Source organism: Echinops telfairi, unplaced genomic scaffold (assembly GCF_000313985.2).
Source record: "Echinops telfairi isolate 266 unplaced genomic scaffold, ASM31398v2 ScPeMD7_8;HRSCAF=38, whole genome shotgun sequence".
Lineage (NCBI taxonomy): Eukaryota > Metazoa > Chordata > Mammalia > Afrosoricida > Tenrecidae > Echinops > Echinops telfairi.
This window is the reverse complement of record NW_022103905.1, coordinates 14,104,321-14,125,999: the sequence shown is the minus strand read 5'-3', so window position 1 is coordinate 14,125,999 and position 21,679 is coordinate 14,104,321. Positions and strand designations below refer to the sequence as shown.

At 39.9% G+C, this 21,679-nt stretch overlaps 2 protein-coding genes across 2 annotated transcripts in view; both read left to right on the top strand.

Moving 5' to 3' along the window:
- The window catches only part of LOC101641641 (E3 ubiquitin-protein ligase NEDD4-like), a 43,178-nt gene extending 38,947 nt beyond the window's left edge, over positions 1-4,231 (top strand). Inside the window, exon 6 of the mRNA XM_013006346.1 lies at positions 4,064-4,231. Coding sequence (XP_012861800.1) covers positions 4,064-4,231 — 168 coding nt within the window. The remainder of the gene's footprint in view (positions 1-4,063) is intronic.
- Positions 4,232-7,088: 2,857 nt separating this feature from the next.
- Positions 7,089-21,679, top strand: part of NEDD4 (NEDD4 E3 ubiquitin protein ligase) — an 84,563-nt gene continuing 69,972 nt past the window's right edge. Inside the window, exon 1 of the mRNA XM_004709442.2 lies at positions 7,089-8,612. Coding sequence (XP_004709499.1) covers positions 7,089-8,612 — 1,524 coding nt within the window. The remainder of the gene's footprint in view (positions 8,613-21,679) is intronic.

Here is a 21,679-nt window from a genome sequence, read left to right as displayed (position 1 = left end):
GCAAATGTTTTGAAAATAATGATGGCAACAAATGTACAATGTGCTTGGCACAATGGATGGATGTGTGGATTGCGATGAGTTGTATGAGCCCCCAATAAAGTGATTTATTTAAAAAAAGAAAAGAAAATGGTCACTTAAATAGAATTTTCTCTCTCCTTTCTACCCTTCCACTCTCCCCCGTCATCTTTTAACTGTCAACCCGTTGCGTATGTTCTCATTCAAGGCCTGCTGTGACAGAAATCTTAACTTTCCTCACACTCATCCATGTGCCCAGGTCTGGTGTCTTCTCCCAGGATCTCTTTGGGTCATGCCTCCTCTCTACAGTGGCTTTTCATAGCTTACATGTATCCACTTACAACATCCCATCTGCCCTCTTAACATGCTGTTTTCCAAAGGAGCTCAGCCCTCCTCCCGCTGATGGTAGGAATGAGCACATCAAGTCCTTTAAAGGATTTCACGATCTCCAGTTGTGTAGTGATGTCATGCTGGGCCGCTAACCTAAAGGGCAGGCGTTCCAAACCCCCAGCCACTGCCTTGGAGAAAGATGGGGTTTTCTACACCCATAAAGTTAGTCTCAGAAACCCACGGGGCAGTTTTACCCTCTCCTGTAGGGTCACTGTGAGTCAGAATTTATTTGATGACAGTGAGAATGAGAGTTTTGAAAGGGTTGCCACCTCTTATAGAAGAAAAAAACTTGATTTTTTAAATTTTTATAAAATAATAGTTGTAATTCCTAAAGACAGCTTTGAAGTCCTGTCCTTCACATTTTGTCTCTTTGGGATCCTGTTTCAAACTCTCTCCCTAACATCTTGCATTTTAAACATGTAGGATTTGAGCAAGTAAAAACAGCGACATGTGTTAAAACCATCAGTTTGTTATACACGTTACCACAAAGGAAACCATTTTAACAAAGAACCTGGATTTTTAATAAAGCATCCATTTTTAGTGTGAGAACACATAATATATGTTGCTGTTCCCTGAAAAAACAAACAAACGATAACTTAGACCAGTAACTGAAGTATCACAAACAAAATCTATTTATAACAAGCATCGTAGTAAGCAGCAGTGCTTTTCTGCTGCCAAGGAGACTCTTTATCACTGATTGGCCGTCTGATTTCTGAAGGCTGAGTGACAGGCCTTGATGGTTACGTTACAAGCACAGGTAAGCGAGGGAGATTTCGTTTTCTCGCTGTTGCTTTGTTTATACAGCGTAGGTATTGTTTCTGTTTTTCTTCTGTCTGTACAAATCTGTTTTCCTAGATGGCGCCAGATGAAACGTAGTATTGGTGTGTTTTTTAAATCATAAAAATATGTCCTATGACCAAAGAAGCCATGTAAGTCCTTACTTTACACAATGAGACAACATCTGTACTTATTACTCAGCTTAAGAACTAGAACATCACCAGAATCGTTGAAACTCATCTTGTCTACCTTCCCAGGTGCAAGTCCTTAAGAAGCTATTTTTCTGATATTGTGCCTGTCATTTCTTTGCTTTGCAAAACATTTCTGTCGTGCATGTCTGTGTCCCTAATCCATTGCTTCTTTTAGCATATTTTTTAATTTATCAAGCAGCATCATTCTGAATACACTCTTTGTACTTTTTTTGCTTAATGTTGTACTTGTGAGATTGTTCCATGTTGACACGTTTTCAGGGAGAGTATTTCATCACTGACAATAGGTTCCGTCATTGGCGAGACCATAATTTATATACTTATCCTCCTGAATAGCTATTTGAATAGTTTGTTGCTATTTTCTATCCATCATTAACCTAAATATGTCTGTAGGTACCTATACAAGGGTATCTCTGAGTTTCTTTATTGGAGTTAGATTTCTGGATCATGTTATCAGTGTATTATTTTTCTTGTTAACTGACGCTGATGAGACTTTATCACTGTATTGTTGGCGACCTCTTTTATTGTTTTAAGGGTTTTTGTGACAGTTACTTTAGTGTGTTCTGACCATTCTGTGCTCAACGTAACAATTGTCATACACTTTTTGGTCCGTTAGCCTTCTTGAGCATGCATTCAAACTTTAGCGGTATCCTGCTGAGATGGAGAGGCGTCTGGTGGTGCAGTGGTTCTGTGCTCAGCTGGTAACTGAAAGTTGTTCTGTGAGACAGAGATGAGGCGGCCTGCCTGCCTCCGCAAAGGTTTACAGCCTTGAGACCCCAGTGGGGCAATTCTCCTCCGGCTTTTAGGGTTACAAAGAATTGGATTGGAGTCCTTGGCAAGGTTAGTTTTTTAATGTTTGATAAGTTGGAAGGAAGGAAAAACTGTTGCCTTTGATATTTGCTCTTTCATGACCAAATTATTTTCTGCTTGTTATTTTTATTGACATTTTGTTACTTTGTTGATCAACAGAAAATAATTTGGTCCTGAAAAAGTTTTCAGTAATGGAAGGCAAGCTGAACTCAAGGGAAAAAAAATATTTTGAGCTAACAGGAATTATGATACAATTATCTGGGACAGATAGGTCCCGAGTGAACTCCTGAGCTTTGGTGGTAAGATTGGTGAGGTGTGAAGCCTGTTTTTTCAGATTCATAGACTTATACAGGTCTTCTCTAAGCAGAAGCATGTACTAAAACTGGGATAGCAGTGTCCCAAGAAACCTGAGAGGATGAGAATATTGATGGCCCATGGATCATGAAAGGTTTAACAATAGGATGTTTCTAGATTGATAAGTGTAAACATATAACTTTTTTTTTTTTACTAAAAGCAAGGACCACACAAAAACATTAGTCATGATATTGTACATTGCCACACCAAGGGGTCAGAAGACCTATTTGTGGCCCCATCTCTGCTCTGATACATTCAGGGGTCCTCAAACTATGGCGCGCTGGCCACATGCGGCCCGCCCAGGACATTTATCCGGCCTGCCGGGTGTTTTTACCCCTTTTGTTTTTTTACTTCAAAGTAAGATATGTGCAGTGTGCATAGGAATTTGTTCATAGTTTTTTTTTTAAACTATAGTCTGGCCCTCCAATGGGTCTGAGGGACAGTGAACTGGCCCCGTGTTTAAAAAGTTTGAGGACCCCTGCATTAGCTTATAACTCTAGACAAGTTTTTCAATCCCTCTGAAAATATTTTCCCATGTTTAAGAAATAAGGATAACAATATTTTCTCTGTCTATGATAAATATAAAAATAAAATAAGTGTGAAGCACTCAGAAAGTTATTCATGATTCATACATAACATATTTATAACTCTATGATACCATCTTTTTTGTGTGTGTTAACTAAGGTATGCCATTTACTGTGTCTACAGTGTTATTGTACTCTGCTGAGCATTAGAAGTACAGATACATTCCCGTGAAGCTCACTTTACCAGCAAAAGGAAGCAAGAGATCATTAAAGCAGGGTGGTGTGTGTCATCATCCTGGTCCTCTGACTTGTTGCTAGTTCGAGCCATAAAATGTATAGGTCACCTGAGATATGATAAGAGACCATAGCTGCTGGTTGAGTAAGACCTAATTTTGTAGCAATGAGTGACCTGGGCACCATGTCAGTCTACCTATAATCTGTAGTATCACAACAAAATAAGAACATATCCCTTTCCTAGAAAATTCTCATCGGAGATGTAAAGAGCAGAGCGCAGTTACAAACTTAAAGCAGAAACAACTTCTTGTCTTCTGGAGAAACTTTACAAGATAACTGTTACTTGCTATGGAGAAAGGGATGGTCTATATGTGCCATGTTCCTGCCAGTGTTAAGATGTGAGGCTTATAAGCTGTAGCCGTGGTCTGGTGGTCATACTGGTGGTCCTGGGGACTGTTGTGGACCATTTTAGAATGGCTTGGTGGTGCCTCTGTGTCACTGGCCTAAGAGGTTTATCTGCACACAACCAGCTACTAAAGATTTAGATAGCTTCTACGCCCTGGGTGGAGATGCCTTGCTTTGTTTCTCAGGCGTAATACGTCTTTGGCTTTCAAGGTTCTAGTCAGAACCTACTCACACCATATTTGAAATCCCCAAACTACTCAGAACTCAGGACCATGAGCTTCCATCTAATCCTAAACCATCGCCTTATTTCACTTTAGAGTCTGAAATTCTGTGGGTCTTGCATAGATTCTTCCTGAAGAGGTTACCACTACACGCGAGTTAGGGTTGAGCCTCTTCTTATGGGAGTTGCTGGCCTACAGACCTACAATTTACCCGGGTTCCACGGGCCACTTGTGTGACAGATCCTGTGATGTCCCAGACCTCAGCCAGCAACAGGAGCTGTTCAGCCTCTAGGATTTAAACCCGCACTGAGTTTCTAGGAAATGGGCATGTTTCTCTTACCTTATCAACCCCAATGCCTTTTTTTGGAGGAGGGGCTTGGATCCCTTTCTGTGAAATTATCCAGCTGCAAGGCTTTTTAATATTTCTGTACATGTAACAGCGCAATCAACCTCAGTTAAGCACCCACCACTACCACCAAAGGCAATCACGGGTTGTGTGCCAGTCTAGCCAGCCAGCCTCCTGTCTGGTATTATTTAGTGCTTACTCTGTAAGCAGTGCCCAGTGCCCAATGCCATATGGCACAGTGGGTACACAGACTGATAACCAAGGTCAGTAGTTCAAAACCACTAGTTGCTCCATGGGAGAAAGATGAGGCTTTCTACTCCCGTAAAGAGTTACAGTTCCAGAAACCCACAGGGCCAGTTCTACCCTGCCCTACAGGGTCACTATGAGTCAGACTCGACTAGACGACCATGAGTATCGAGAGTATGTGCGCTCGGCATGAAGCCTGGAGGATGGACCTCACACTCTGGAGGTTTTAAAATCTAGTTAGGGGGACATGCAATCGATGTTCATCGTAAAGCTTGCCAAAGAGAAAACATTCACCTGGCCAAAGACATAATTTTATGTTAACAAGCAGGGGAACATGCCTCTCGTTTATGGTTTTAGGTCAGAGATGTAAGCAGTTAGAGGCCTTTGATGAGCTTATTAAAAGTGAGCCATTCTTTAAGTGATTAGGCTGCTAACTGAATCCCAAAGAGGAAAGTTGAAGTCGCTTGAAGGCAGAGTAAGAAGATCAAGACTGTTCTAAAATTTAAAGTAAAAAAAAGACTGTTCTAAGGAAAAAAAGAATAACAAAAGGATATTTACAGAAGCCTATGAAATAAAAAGGAGGCGGTGTTGTGAAACCAAAATAATAATTTATTGCCAAGTCTATAAATACTGTAGACCTTTTTAAAGGTACTATCTCATACTTGTCACAATATCACTTAATAAATCCCCATATTTCCCAGTTTGTCACATCATAAGTAATTAAAAACACTTCAGAAAATTGTGATTGACAGCAGATTTATCCTAAGCAGTTAAAAAAAAAGTACAAGTATATATTTTATATATTTGCTTTTGCTTAAGAAAAAAAATCTTACTTAGGAAAATACAACTTGGGTGTAGTACCATGTGGTATAAACAACTGAACTATTTTACTTTTTACTTTCCTATGAATGAGCCAGTATATGTTTATTACTGGAGTTCCAACTATAAAATTCAGGTAAGGGGTTTAAATATACCCTAGAGTATTATTTTAAAATAAATCCGTTGCTTTCAAATAGAATACCAACCTTGGTCTATGACATTTGGAAGAGAAATTAAAATATTAAAACTTTTATTACCCAGTAAACTGAAAATAAACGAAAGGTTAAATAAATACAAAGTAAAAAAAAAAAGTATATGTACAAATATCTCAACCTCTAAAAGGACAACCAGTCTACTGTTGGAGGAGCTTTATCGGTAGTAGTAAGTAATTCCACCTCTAGGGCAGGGCTCGGTACTCAAAAATGTAAACAAAGATGTGCTCTGTTTACATAAAGAAATAGTGCATGGCTTGTGTTTCTCTATAGATATCAAACAGCTAAAAGGATTGTTTCGACGCACCAGTAGGGGTCAGCAAAGAGCTCTTGCAGTTTTGCAGAACAGAATTGGCATTGAAATCTGTTTATTTGATGTGTTAAATCCTTTTTAAACTTCTTTTCTTACCACAACACTCTCTTAACTGAATGAATTGCAGAGAAAGTGGAATAAAATATTCTGTGTGCTCAAACTATATTGGGCTATAGTTTTTCTGCCTAATCTGCATATATTTTTAATGGAATGTTTGCTTAGCCTATTTCTTGGCAGAGTTCTAATAGTCAAAATATAAATGGCATCATTTAAAGACTGTACTACTTGGCTGGGGAAGGCCTTAAAATTACAGGAGAAAATGCTTGGTGACAGCTTCTCTTCAACTCCCCCCCACCCCCTTGCTCAGTCTTAAACTCAATTTTTGCAGTAGTATGAAACTGTGCTGATTTGATCATTTGAGTCTTAAAATTTCACCTTTTCTAATGAATATCTTAGAAGTTAAAATGTTTGTCTGTTTGATTGAAAGCTACAGTTTTTAGTTCACCTCCCAGTTTTTGTATTTCTAAAGTTTTAGCTGTTTGAGAATTTACTTTTTTTTTAGTTTAGTTAACCATATATATTCCTTTCTCCATTAACTGACTTGACTGGACACCGTACCTTGTATGTCAACTATTTGGAAATTCAATCCTTGATTTGATACTCAATTACATGGAGTTTCATTCCTACCAACTTCCTGTAATTCTATACCTCTGGGTAAAAATATTAGTGGTCAAACTGCGGGAGAAAACATAGGCACTGAGATTCAAATAGTTAAATGTTCATTTAGTAGAGGGGCAGTGAAAAAGTACTGTTTCAACTTGAAATGCTAGAAGATTGTTGTTCTTGTGTTACTCATTCATGCAAATTGGAGAAGGTATAATTGAAACAAGGTTGGCAGTGTTTGAGTCAGTGTGCTGCAGCTGAGCTCAGCTTAAAGGTCGCTGGAAATCAAGTGCTTTGTAAGTGAAGGCATTTTGACTACAAGCGATTCAAGACCTTTGGGGAGCGTCAGTCTCGGGCATGGATCGCCGTTTTCTGTCCAGGCGATCCCGTGTCTAATGTTTTACCAAGGGGAAAGGCTGCTGCTTCACAGCTCTTTGAGATACCACAAATGATTTTTTCTTTCGATGCAGAGCAGCTGCTTCGAGCCTGTCTGCGGACAGGGATCTTTGTTATGACTTTCAGCCCTTAACATGTTTGGAAATGAGAACAAATGGCACAAAGCTTACGATTGCACTTTGCAGCCAGAAGAAGCAATACTTACCCTTTGTCAGAAACCTCCGGAGATGATTTGGATAGCAGTGCTCACATGTGCTTCAAGAGACCAACGCGGATTTCAGCGTCTAACGTGGTTCAAATGAAGCTGACTTCCAGACAGACTGCACTCGCGCCTTTGATAAAGGAAAACGTTCAGTCTCATGAAAGATCGTCTGTCTCATCCTCTGAAAATGTTAGCGAAAAGAGCAGCTGCCTACAGATTTCACTACAGCCAACAAGGTACAGTGGGCGTCTTCAACCTCGCAGTGCCTTGACCGATGGGGATGAAGCTTCCCTTCCTTGTGTCTTGAAGGAAGGCGTTGATAGCAATACTGTGGTTGATAATGAACTGAATTCTGTGAACGATGGTAACCTTTCTGCCGTTTGTGGTAACTTTCCGACCAGTGATAACGGATCCGATAGCAGCAACGGTAGTGATTATGGGTCATGCACAAGTATCACAAGTGGAGGTTCGTACACTAACAGTGTCATCAGCGACAGCAGCAGTTGTACTTTCCCACCAAGTGACGATCCTGGCATTGGTGGGAACTTACCTTCTGAGACCACCTCCAACCGGAGTATGCCCAACAGGAATACTGCCCCGGATGAAGTTTTCCCAAGAAGTACAAGTACCGTTCCCTTTGTCCAGGATGACCTGGAGCATGGGCTTGACATGAAGTGTCCAGTGAGCAGGAACTCAAAAGTTCCACTGAAACGGTGTTCATCCTTGGTCATTTTCCCTAGGAGTCCTTCAAATACCCCACCGAGGTCTCCAGCAGGTACAGGTGCTCTTTCAAGCAAAGGATCCTTTCAGACGTCACACCAGTTCATCATTTCCCCCAGTGAGAGTGTGCACAGTGAAGACGGGACTAGTGCGAAGGGATTCCTCTCCACAGCTGTCAATGGACTTCGGTTATCGAAAACGATCTGTTCTCCTGGAGAAGTAAGGGACATAAGGCCACTTCACAGGAAGGGCTCATTACAGAAGAAAATCGTTCTTTCCAATAACTGTCCACACCAGACTGTCTGTGACAAGGCACCTGAAGGATATGCTTGTGTGTCAGTGCATTTCACCCAGCAGAAAGCAACTACCTTCGATTGTGAAACAGCAAGCGGTGACTGTCAACCAGAGATGTCAGACATGAAGCTTCATGCTAATTCAGAGTGTGTTCAGCGTAGGCATAGGGCATCTGCATGTTTGCCATCCAACTCAAATAGAGATTATCAAATAAATATCAGCAGACCAAATTCACAGATTAGCAAAAGCCAGGGCATTTTGCAAAGAAGTCTGTCACTGGGAGGAACGTATCCAAATGTTTCCTGTTTATCCAGCCTTAAGCACAGTTGTTCTAAGGGGGGACCATCTCAATTGCTCATAAAGTTTGCACCTGGAAATGAAGGTAAAGTTAGTCATTTATCAAGAGACAACAACAGAGATTTCACAAATGAACTATCCAGTTCTTTGAAGCAGTCTCAAAAGGTAAGGTTCTTTGGTCTTGGCAATTGTCATCTTATACTGGAATAGCTTAATGAATTATTTGGCTAAAATTTATTATAAAAGCACTTTTCTATACTCTCCTGGTTCTTTGCTAGCAAATATTTTATAGTACTTACTTTATATTTGTAAGTCTGAGGAATAGCTTTCAACTGTTTTGTTTTCACTTTACCAATGTAAAAATATGTACATTAAAAAAAAACCTTTACTAAGTAACTTAAGCCCACAAAAACATTTTTGTAGCATTAATTTAAAAGATGCTTTAAATTCATACCATTTTATCGTGGCATCTTTGCCTTCAGATGGCCTGGTATTTTAATATCGAATTCCATGTTCTGTCTTTACTTTAGAAAATGATCGTTGTGTTGTTTTCACCGTAGACATCATAAAGTAAAGGAAAATGTAGACTGTGTATTTAAAGTGTTCAATAACAGAGACCCATTGAAAGATGGGAAGATCTTGTTAGGAACCAACTTAGCACAAATACTTGCTTTAAAGACTTGTATTTCCTAGATCACTGATAAAACTGTAATGTTCATGTTTAAAGCTGAGGGAAAATAGATGGCATTTGCATTTGTATGTACTCTTAGCCACAGGAATTTTGTTTCCACCCTCTTTTTCTTTAGCCACCAGTTCAGACTGCTTTCTAAATTGTCACTCAATCTTTCAATATGTTGAATTCTAAATTTTATACTTTTGAGCTTTTTAAATTGCTAGGCATCTTGAATTTCCTAGTTGCCTTATTAATAATTCTGTTGTTTTGATACTTTTTGCTTCAGTAATAATTTAACTCAAATGAATCTTAGCCTAAATAATTTGACCTTCTCAAAATATTTAGTGTTTTGAATTTCAGTCGAATTTAAAGATTTCTGTATTTGGAAGGTCCAGCCAGATTTCTCTTACTTAAAAATAAAAAACAAACCAACCAAAAAGCCTGTCTAAGTCAGTTCTAGATGATAGTATGTAAAGAGTAAATGTATCTGTTCATTACTGTATTTATATCATTTATATATCTGTAGTAATGGTTAAAAAATGAAACACTCTGGTCAGATAGCTTTAGGTAAATGAAATATTAGGTAATTATTAGCTTGGTTTCTCTGTTTTGAAATTTGATAAATGTTATTATTGTTACCCAATTGCCCAGATGCCAATACAAGGAACATTACAGAGAAATAAGTAAAGATCAGATTTCAAGTTCTGATCTGTTTTAGGATTGCTATTTCTATTTCAAAAAGCTTTTTTTTAAAATTATCTTTGGGGAGATATAAATCATTCAACTGTTTTCTCCACAAAAGAAAGCAATGAAGTGATTTTTATGAAGCAACATAACACTAGTTTGATTTGAAAACTTATTTTGCACATACTGAAATAATTATGATTAGTCCAAAAGGAAAATCTCACTTAGAAATACTTATAGTAATATTCTTAAACTAGTTTATTAGGTGGCAGTGTTCTAGCTATAGTTTGTTGTTGATGTTTTTGGAAATGGGTATTTTTAAATATGTGTAAATTAATTTTGCTTGGTTACGAATATACTTCTTAGAATTTTTTTAAAGTTTAGGTAAGCTAATTTGATTAATTTTTTGTGACTATCTGATGCCTACCTTGTGTAGATTCTGGTGTTTGTTTGTTTGCCTTGGTAATGTTTTGAATTATAATACATTATAATGTGAGTGGTTTACTGGGGAACTTTAAATTATTTCTCCTCCTATTGATGAAACAGTTTTTCTGTGTGAAAGTTTTGTAATCGGTCTAGTGGCACTTAAGTTCAATGACACTAGATCTAAAGTGATCTAATTGATTAGTGATACACCACGGACTTGTTTTAAGAGGAAAATAGTAGCATTACATTCTTCTAAGCACATCAGTGGCAACGAGAGTAGAGTTTTAGAAATAACCCTGTGTTTATCAATAATTATATATTAATCTAATTATAGTGGTATATTGTAACTCATTTATAAATAAACAGCTCCCAAAATATTTCCCATGACTCCAGTTAGTCTGGGTTAGTATTCTGATATGCTGAGTCTGGATTCACATTTAACAAGTTGATATTAGAGTAGCATTTAGTAATGTCAGCTATCTGTACTGAGCAGCCGTGAAATTAAATCACTGCTTTGGGCCCAGACCTGATTTCTAAAGCTCTGAGAGGTCTACAGATTCTTTTCCTGTGTGTTTAGCCTCCAGTCTCTAAGAGCATCGTATCAGGTTTCTAGCTCTCTAGAATCAACAGCTCGTTAATGGCTAATTTTTTAGATTTAGTGAGAACTTTTACCTCTATCCGGGACACCGGCTGACCTGTGTTTACAATTTAGAATGAAGAGGAGATAATGTTTATTCCAGGCATACCAGAGAACAGGAATAGCTGGCATATATGTGTTATTATATACACATCTTGGAATGCCACATTACTTTTGTCGAGGTTGTATACTGAGTTTTTTGTCTGAAAAGAAGTATTTTGTATATTAAATTTTGTCTATAAAATTGTCAGCTCTAGCAAGAAAAAGTTTAAGAAGCAAAGGTGTTTCTAATCCAGTTATAGAAATGATTACTATTGCGATTTCTAAAATCTGGATAATAGTTCCTCTTTTTTTACATACATATTACCCTTTTCTGGTGTTTTCTGTGTTAGAAATATTGATAGGATGCTTGGAAATTTTATTATCCTCTTATTTAAAATATCTTAGCATCCACCCACACTTGTACATACTTTTCTTGCTTCAGTTTTTATTAGAAAGTTGGGTTTTCGGTTTTTCCTTTCAGTTACAAAGATTTTTGTTCATTATCTGTTACTTAATCCCAGGAAAGCAAATTGTTTAAGTCTGTTGTAGTGGGTGTTGATGGTAGATTCTTGGTAGATGGCTTTGGCAGGGTTGCTGTGGCAGTCAACTGAAACATAACGGTGAGGATGGTGCAGGACCAAGTCGGGTTTCCTTTGTTGTACTTAGGGTCACCGACTCCATGGTACCTAAGAACAACATTTTAGTAGAATATTAAATATATATATATATCTCAATTATTTCAAAAGCCTTTAAGACTAATCTCAAAATTGTACATGTCAATAATTTGTTCAGTTGTTCTTCAGAAAGTAAGTGTTTTATATGCACCTAGTAAGCCACATTGGCCCTAGTTTCTGTACACTCCCTGGGGAGGTAGATCAAGTGCCGTAGAACATTGGGGCATTGAAGCCCGGACCTTCAAGGTGCACAGCACGCTCCAAAGGCCGTACCACAGGGACCCAATGTGGAAACCCCACTCAGTGAACTGGACTCTCCTCAAACACACCTGTAATCTGATGACTTACGACTGAAATGACATGGTCTGTGAAGAAGCAGAAGACAGCTGTACCAAAGAACTGTCGGTAGGTGGACCAACATTGACCTACTACTCCAATGGCCTACTTGCTGTATTAAGATATGTCTTGCTCTGGCACACCTGAGATTGACATTCTCAGTGAACATTATTGTGGTTTTGCCTGACAACCAACTCCCATTGTGTGTGTAAATCGTGTCCAGTCATGTAAGGATATATTCTGTACAAGTGAATAATTCAGGTATTGTGATATGTAATTACCCTATACTTGTTCAATCTCCCTCTCTCAATAGTGTTTTTTAATTTTTCACCACGAACTGATCAATGGCACTATTAGCAGAAAGTCTTATGCTCCAGGGAGATAATCGATAAGATTCTCTACCATAAATTAACAAGGATGTCTCTAGGGTGAGCTAGAGGCAGATGAAAAACTTAGATTCAGGAATGGATTTGGGACTCAAATGTAATCTTATGTCCATTTTAAGAACAATTGGTTCTCACAACATGGCCCTACTTGACACTCACCCTCATGAATGAAACACAGAAGATCTGGATGCTATAGCAAAGTGTAGTGAAGAAATTAGATTGTGCCCACCTATCAGAAAAAATAGCATCTGGGATTTTAAAGGCTTGTGTCCAAACAAGGAGCCATCCAAATGATTTGTCAACTAAGTCCACATGGAAGAAACACACCAACATCTGTGACCCAAGGATTTTAAATTATATAATCCAAATCTGAAGGAGGGAATAGTATCAGAGCTTAAGTTGTGGGATTCTGGTTAGCAGCAGGCAGGATATGGATGACAGTGGAAACCCAAAACACATTTGCAGAATATGGATGACAGTGGAAACTCAAAATACATTTGCAGAATCTACACAGGGAATAAGCCTGTGGTGATTTCCTTCCAACCATAATTGGGAGATGGGAATAAACTGGTTATCAGACAGAGAGTATTGGACAAATGACTGTGGTCCTCTCTGAAACACTTTAAGCTTGATTTGGTTTTCGATATTTTTCTGTGGGTTTTGGGGTTTATCTCTAGTATTTAGTTGTTGTGGATAGCCTTCTTACATCTTTACTATGTGTTTTTCAGTATGATGGACTTCTAGAGAAAAACAACTAGAATAAGAGTTCCTGGGGGGTGGCCTGATGGGGGAGGGGTGTATGGGGGACTAAGAGGGAGCTAATATAAAGTAGTTCAGAAGGAAGAAAATGTTTTGAAACTGATTTTGGTAGCAGTTGTACAATACTGCTTGATGTGCTTAAACTATGGAATGGTATGATGTCTGGATTAGCCCTAATGAAAAAGTTTTTGTTGGTGGGGGAGAAAATAGGTGTTTAAATAGATATTTATTTTCGTGTTCTATTATTTTCCAAATTTTTTGGTAGACTATGTAGAGAATTTTGGTTAAATTTATTTTGAACAGGCCTTCGTCTCACATATAAGTCTTTGTACTTTGTAGAGTGTTGTCATGTGCTCTTGAGTCAATTCTGACGTACAGTGATGTGATATGACTAAATAAAGCGGCCCTAAGCGCTTTTCCATGCTGTAATCTTTAAGGGACCAGACCGCCAGGTCTTGTCTCTTAAGCAGTGTTTGGGAGGTTTGAACCGCTAACCTTTTGATGAGCAGCAAGTGCTTAATCACTGTGCTACCAGTGCTCCTTAACTGTCGTAGCACATTCTCTTTTTTTAAATCATTTTATTGGGGGCTCATACAACTCATCACAATCCATACATACATCAGTTGTGTAAAGCACATTTATACATTCGTTGCCCTCATCATTCTCAAAACATTTGCTCTCCACCTAAGCCCTTGGCATCAGTTCCTCATTTCCCCCCCTCTTTCCCCCCTCCCCCTCCCTCATAAACCCATATAAACCCTAATTTATAAATTATTATTTTGTCATATCTTACATTGTCTGATGTCTCCCTTCACCCACTTTTCTGTTGTCTGTCCCCCAGGGAGGAGGTTATATGTAGATCCCTGTAATCTGTTCCCCCTTTCTACCCCACCTTCCCTCCACTCTCCCAGTATCGCTACTCTCACCCCGGTCCTGAAGGGAACATCCATCCTGGATTCCCTGTGTTTCCAGTTCCTATCTGTACCAGTGTACATCCTCGGGTCCAGCCAGATTTGTAAGGTAGAATTGGGATCATGATAGTGGTGGGGGAGGAAGCATTTGGGAACTAGAGGAAAGTTGTATGTTTCATCGTTGCAACACTACATTCTTGTAAATGCTTTTACAATTTTTATGAATACAGAACTGTGATACAACCAGTTTTAGAAATTTGTTGAGAAATGTTTATATGTGCATATATATTCCATAGAACTGAAGAATTGATAAGTTCATTGTTAATTTCATAGAGCTGAATTGTTTACCTCAAAAAACCTTCCTACTTTTCAGTAAATATATTTTTTTCTATTCATTTATCCAGTGTACATTTGAATGCCTAGTATTCACCAGGCCCTGGACAAAGCAGTAAGGAGCTCTGTGGTGCTATGGTTTAAGGGTTAGGCTGCTAACTGTAAGGTCAGTGGTTCAAACCCACCAGCTGCTCTTTGAGAGAAAAAAGAAACTGCTCTCATAAAGGTTTACAGTCTCAGAAACCCTGTATAACAGCGGTTCCCACCCTGTGGGTCACGACCCCTCTGGGGGTCAAACGATCCTCTCACAGGGTCGTCCAATTCATAACAGGAGCAAAATGATAGTGATGAAGTAGCAATGAAAATAATTTTATGGTTGGGGGGGTCACCACAACCTGAGGAGCTGTATGAAAGGGTCGCGGCATGAGGAAGGTTGAGAACCACTGCCATCAAGGGCGGCTCTGAGTTGGAATCATCCTGATGGCAGTGGGTTGGGTTTGGTCTAGGTACCAAACACTGGGAATAAAGATGAGTACAACACATGCTCCACCTTAGTTGAGAACTGCTGTTTTAAGCAGAAGCATAATGTACAAGGCGAGAGGTCTAAAGACGCTCCCACTGTAAATTGTTCTGTGTGACTCAACGATAAGCTCCCCTAGGGATGTGGGGGAAAGTGATATGCTAGAAGGGCGTAGCATTCCACTGGGCTTCGTATTTCATGCAGAAGAAAGTGTGTTTCATGCTACTAGACCATAGAGGCCAGTGGAAATCTACATAAGAGTGCAAAGTGCTCATTTTATGTTATTAAAAATAAATATTTGTGGCCCCGTGGATGATAAATGAATCCAAGTTTTCTTAAGTTGGCTGACTGGGTAAACAGTGATGTCATAAGGATTTCAGGTGAGAAGGAAGGGACAGGATTGGGAGGGGGAAGAGGAAATCATGTTTCGTTAAGTTGGTACCAAGAGGCTGGTCTTGTTGCTATCAAAAAAGGCAGATGGAAATGCAGGACCAGGGATCAAGAGAGAAGTGACAGCTGGCAAGGTAGATGGAGAGTTACAGACTTAGTTGAAGCCTTAGATTTGGAAGAACTGATCCAGGGGATACACAAAAGTATGAAAAGCAGGGTAGGGGGATCAGAATCCTAGAGACGACCAACTTTGGTGAGACGGCGCAGTGATAAAGAGGAGACAAGAGTGAGCCACGAAGCCTTGCTGTCTACATGGTGAAGTTCTGGCCATTCATAAAGGAGACTTGGGTTTGGATCCCTTGCCCAGTATACCTCACACACAGTCACCACCATCTGTCATCAGGGCTAATGTGTTTGCTATAACACTGTTTTCAGAGAAGCTTTCCGTTGACCGCAGAGCAGGCAGAAAGGCCTGACAATCTGCTTCCCAAAACCAGCCAATGAAAAACCCTGTAGTTCCATCAGTCCTACCATGTATGGGTTGGGAGCCACCTCAAGGGCAACAAACAACAAGAAAGAGCCAGCCGCCGGAGAGGCAGAGACCAGGAAAGCACAGCCGCATGGAGATCCAGGGGAAGGAGCATAAGATGCTAGAGAGAATTGAAGAGTTTCATTTCATGTGGCGATTAGAAGACCCTTGACTTTAAGCACAAGTTGGCTCAAGAGAATAATGGAGGTAGAAGGCAGGTTGAAGGAAGAATTAAACAGATAAGGAAGCAGAGATGGTAAGCACAAGCTGTTTGCTAAGTGTTATAAAAGGTAGGTGACAGGTATGGAAGACAAGATCCATGGGTTGGGATCCAGTCGCTGGCAGTGGCTAGTTTTGTTTTAATACAGAAGGCACGGTCCTTGGTGGGTAGATTTGTAAGGCAATGTGCCAGTATATAAAGAGATTATGTTTCTTTTACCCAAAAAAGGGGAAAAGACTGTAGCTTTTTGTTTTTTCAGCTTAGAATGATAGAATCAGTGAATATGGGCAGTGAAGATTGAAATTGAACTTTGGTGAAATGGAATGAAGGAAGCAGAAAGTTTAGAAATTGTGAGCGACTCTGATGATCCACATTTAGTCTTTGTTCAGACTTTGAATACCATCTCTCACTTCTTCACCCGCCCCGCTATCGCCAAAAATAAGACAATACAAAAGCAAAGCTTCTGTGTAGAAGACAAGCCAGTGTTTGTGGCTTATTGTAGAAACTGTTTGAGCAATAGGAGCACCTGGCTTGGCCTTCTAGGATATAGCACCCACCATGGGCTCCCTGTTAGAAGGCCTCACCGTGCTAGGCCCTCTCTCACTCTGCACTGGAACAAGACAGACCAGGAGATGCTTAGGCAGAAGGGACTTAGCAGAGTCCCTGGGTGTGGCCAGGCAATGTGTTGAGGTCAGGAGGGGAGTTAGCAGAAGGAGCGAATGAGTGCTGAGAAAGAGATCCGGTTATGCTGCCAGCATATTCAGGAAATATCTGATGTATTGCTCAAATGTCTGGTTCCGTATTTTTTGTTTGCTCATATGTGAGATTGGAAGACTGATGAATGCAGACACTGAGAAATATAAAAAAGCCTTTCAAAGCCAGAGGTCGACAAAGCTATCCCAGTTCCATTGATATGTTTTGGGAGAGATTCAACATGGGAGCAGTTATTGAAAAGCAATTGTACCTTCCCTGAGATTTAAGCAAAGTGTTAGGGCCATGTTATAATTAGACCTGCAGACCTCAGGGCTTGGAAGGGCCAGCAACTAGCATGCCTGTAACCTAGAGCTAGTTCCTCAGGTAATCACCACAAAGAACACCTTGTAGAGGCGAATCAAGGCATTTCTCATTAGGTTCTAGGATCTTAGGGAACAAGGGAAAAGAGAAACTATTAGGCAGCCTCTTCACCCTCAGATGTATGAGGGGGCTTAAAAATCCCATTATCCTTTAATAAATTCCATCATCTTTTCACTCACATTGTATGAACCTTTTGAAGCCCCCTTTTATTACAAAACCCTTTACCTCACCACAAACCCAAGCTCACTGCAATGGAGCTGATTCTGACTCAGAGCAACCTTATAGGACAGGACAGAACTTCCCCTGTGGGTTTCAAGATCAAATCTTTATGGGAGCGGATAGCTTCCTCTCTCTCTCACAATGCCTTACCAATCAAAAATAAATCTACACGAGGAATATTGGTTGTCAACAGACAATGTCTTTATTACACTCGGTGGCCCATTAATTACTACAGAAGCATTCTTAACAGAGTTTTTATCTTTTATGCCCTTAGCCAGACCTGAGAGGGTAACATTTCATTACATTGGGAAAATAATATCTAGCATAACTACTTTAGTTTCTCAAGTTTTTGTTCCTCAGCTACTTTCCAATGCTTTCTTTAGGGTTGTGTGGCACCCCCATGGCTCTGGGCCAAGTAAGCTTTGGGCTACTCACCAAGGTGACCCCCAGCGGTTCCATAGGAGAAAGACCGGTGTCTGCTTCTGTAAAGATGTCCAGTCTTGAGAACCCTGTATCCAGCCAGCGATCAACTGGATGGCTGGGGGTTTGGGACTGCGTTTTATTAAGGGGAAAGCTTTAATAAAAGAGCATGTAAGGTGTCAATTGTTAGTTGCTCGCAAATCTGCCCCCGACTCATGAGGCCTGGACCATTTTGATGGGTTCTCATTGACTGCCTTTCAGAATAGATTGTCAGGTGATCCTAGTCCGCCTTCCTCTGGAAGCTCTGCTGAATCTGGTTAACATGTACTCCTCTGCTGAGAGGTAGGACTTAATCAGAAATTGAACCCAGGTCTAGGGCATAAAATAAACCCAACCAGTCCCACTACCATCAGGTCAGTGTTGACTCCTAATGACTTTATAGGCGAGTAGAACTGTTCGGTAGGGTTCCCAAGTCCGTCAGTCTTCGTGGAGCGGACAGCCTGGTCTTTCTCCTACAGAGCAGTCTTCGTGGAACAGACAGCGTGGTCTTTCTCCTACAGAGCAGCATGTGGTTAGCAGGCCAGAATTGAGCCCACTAAGCCATTGGGGTCTTGATTTATGGCCCAGTAGGGGAGACTGTGACCACTGAACCACCACTGCCCTCTTAAGATGTCAGTTAGACGAATGTGTTTCAAACATTCCTGTTCGTGTAACTCACCCTGAGGTATTGCTTTGAGAAGCAAAATTTGAAACCATTCTTACGGTATTACAGTTCCTAGTTGAATTAGCCACTGAGTCCCTGAAGTGCCATTACAATGAATAATTGATTAAAGAGACATCCACCTACTTTGGATACCAACTGTATATGCAGAAGAACTGAACTACTAGAATGGGAAATGGGAAGTGTGCCCTTGACTGATGGTTAAATAGAGGACCTGCTGACTTTACATAAAGGAAGGTCTGAGGTGCATTTGTGACGAGAGCCAAAACTACTTGCAACAGAGCTTTAAATCTACTTAGATGTTTAGTCTAGGACTAGATTGAGACCAGCTACTATAGAAGACATTGTTTGAACTGAGGAAAAAAATTTGAGAGAAGGTTGCCTATCTACCACTTGGATAATAAAAAAACCTTCATAGGAAACCTGCAGAATTCTGACTTTAAAGTTTTCCAGCATTACATTTTGGTTTCATTTAAGAACTTAAATATATCAATGCTCTACACGGCATGAGGTTCTATATCAAGAAATCTCTTGATTTTTGTCATGTCGGTGATTCTGACTTGTGATGTTTTTAAAATTGCTACATTAATTTCCCTCCTCTATATGAGATTTTTTTTTAATGTACAATCAAAATGTTACATTTCCCTTTAATGTATTCTGGTTCAAGCAACATCTTCTGTCTTCCTCTTTGTGAACACTTTCAATATACTTTCTTCTAACAGTGCTAGTTCATACCTATTAGTGGGTTACGCATTGGGTTACTAACTGAATGGTTAGCAATGGAAACTCACCAGCTGCTTGTTAGAGACAGATAAGACTTTCTGCTCCCTTAACGGCTTACAGCCTCAAAAACCCAAAGGGCAGTTCCACCTGCCCTGTAGGCAAGTGAGTCTTCAGAATCAACTCAGTGGCCTGTGAGTCAGAATCAACTGTGAAATGGCCCTGAGTGTGGATCTTACCTTTCCATATGTAATGATTTGAAAACATATATGGTCAATTTTTAGTTATGAGCTGCTTTATTTTTATAGTCTTGGTTGTATAGAGTAATGTGTAGGACGACAGAGCTCAAGGTCAGCACTTTGAACCCACCAGCTACTCTGAGGGAAACCCAATGGGGCAGTTCTACTCTGTTCTGTAGGGCCACTGTGAGTCAAAACCTGCTTGATGGCAGTGGGTTTGGTCTAGGGGTTTAGAAAGAAAATGTTTTAAAAGCATTTAAATTATATGTCATAATACTACCTAAATTACATATTACTTATTAAATATAAATCAGGATTTGAAATCCTTGAGAAGTGTTCTGGTGGAGCAGAAAACATTTTGATGGTAGGATTTTCGTAGCTTTGGCTGTTTCGCCTGATTTTGGGGAGATGAAACATTTCATGAACAAAATGAGAAAAAGAAGCGTAGGCAAAATAGAGCTCAAGGTGGAGAGAATTCATTAGATGGGTAGAATGATAACCAGATGATAGGTAAGCAGGCTGTAAGTTCTCTAGAATTGTCCAGAAAACGAAAAAAACCAAAGAGGTAAATTATCTAGGAGGTAATTCTTTAAGTTGGAGACTTGGTCGTGCATGCTTCTCTATCCTCAGGACTTAGAATAGTGCCTGGTCACAGTCCACCAAAAATCAAACCCACGGATGAAAGACGCCAAGAACCCTTTGTACGGAGTTAGACATGAATGTAGAATCCTGCTAGGTGAGGGTGACTAGACAGCCTTGCACAAACAGACAACCAAACTAGGATAGTTAAGTGATGACTGCAGTGGTGAGTGGGAGCTACTTGTTGCTTCGTCCTTTGCATGAAAGTGGCACTCTTAAATGAATACCTTGTCCCTGGGGTGGATGCCAGTGGAATATTATGATCGTGACTCAAGGATTAGTTTCCACAGTGGAGGCTGATTCATAGCCTACATATTCCACTAACTGGTACCGTGGAACTTTGAGTCTGGATAGAGGCTCAGATCAAGTTTTCTATAAAGAAGATTGAAACCTAAGACTTGCAAGGTTTTAAAAACAAAGGCCATTTGGGTTGCTTCAATTCTGTCATTGTTTAATACAGTGACTTCCGTCTGGATTTGCTGTCAGAGCTGGGATTCTCAGAGTTGTTCCTGGAGTTTTAAATAACTGTTTTAGCTAAGATTAACCTTTCCCTTTTGTACCAAGGCTGCAAGACTGACTGAACCCTCCTACAGTCACAGAGCCCAATGGAAACTCAAGTCGCCTTCAAAGCAAATGTGCACTTACCAAATAGAGGATGTGTCTGCCATAGGGGACAAGTACTGTTCCAGGAATTGAAGAGTTGGTGATTTAGATGAGAAGGCAGAACAGAACACACAAGCTAACCTGAACATAGTATCATACAATGTAATATACATAGTACTATGCAGTGTAATATTTACATAGTACTATCCATTGTAATAATGTAATATGCATAGTACTATCTACTGTAATATACTTAGTACTATCCATTGTAATAAGCGTAGTACTATAAAATGTAATATAGAGTACTATACAATGTAATCTATGTAGTACTTACACAGTGTAATCTATGTAGTATTATACAATATACTACATATAGTACTAGTACAATGGAATATACAATCATGCTTATTCACAGACTTTAGAGCGCTTAAGCTCTGAGATACATAATTGCCTGTGTCCTTCTAAGTGTTTGTTTTCATCCTAGTAATACATGTGCCTATTTTAAAAGTCAGGTGGATTTTCTTTGAACTTGCCGTTTCCCTGTGCCCTTTCTCCCCAGACTCCCTGCTATCCAGAGTTTACACCTCTTCAGACCTTTTCTCTCCTGTTTATGATTCCTTTATCTCCTTACTCTACTTTTTGGAAGATTTTCAATCTTTTTCATTTTAACCTGTTGCCTATTTTTAATTTCTTAACTTCTTTCGTATGATTCCCTATTCCGAACACCTTGTTTGTTTTATAAGCGTAATAGATTCCTCTGAGAATATCTTGACCTTTTTTTCTTTTCCGTTGTATTCTGGATTCTTGGTTGTCACTGGTTCCTGTAGATCACTTTCCTACTGTTGTGATTTGTTTTTCTTTGTTTGGGGGCACTTTCCCCAGGTCTCTGGTGAGCCTTGGCTGCCTTTGCATGTTTGAGAGTGACTTCTCAGGTGGTTGCTCCCTCCCACTGAGTCAGTTCCTGCTGCTAGCATACAGGACAGACTGCTCCCTAGGGCCTCTGGGGCCGGCCGTCTGTACAGAAGCAGTCTGCCGCATCTTTACCCTCAGAGTGGCTGGTGTGTGTGAACTACCAAA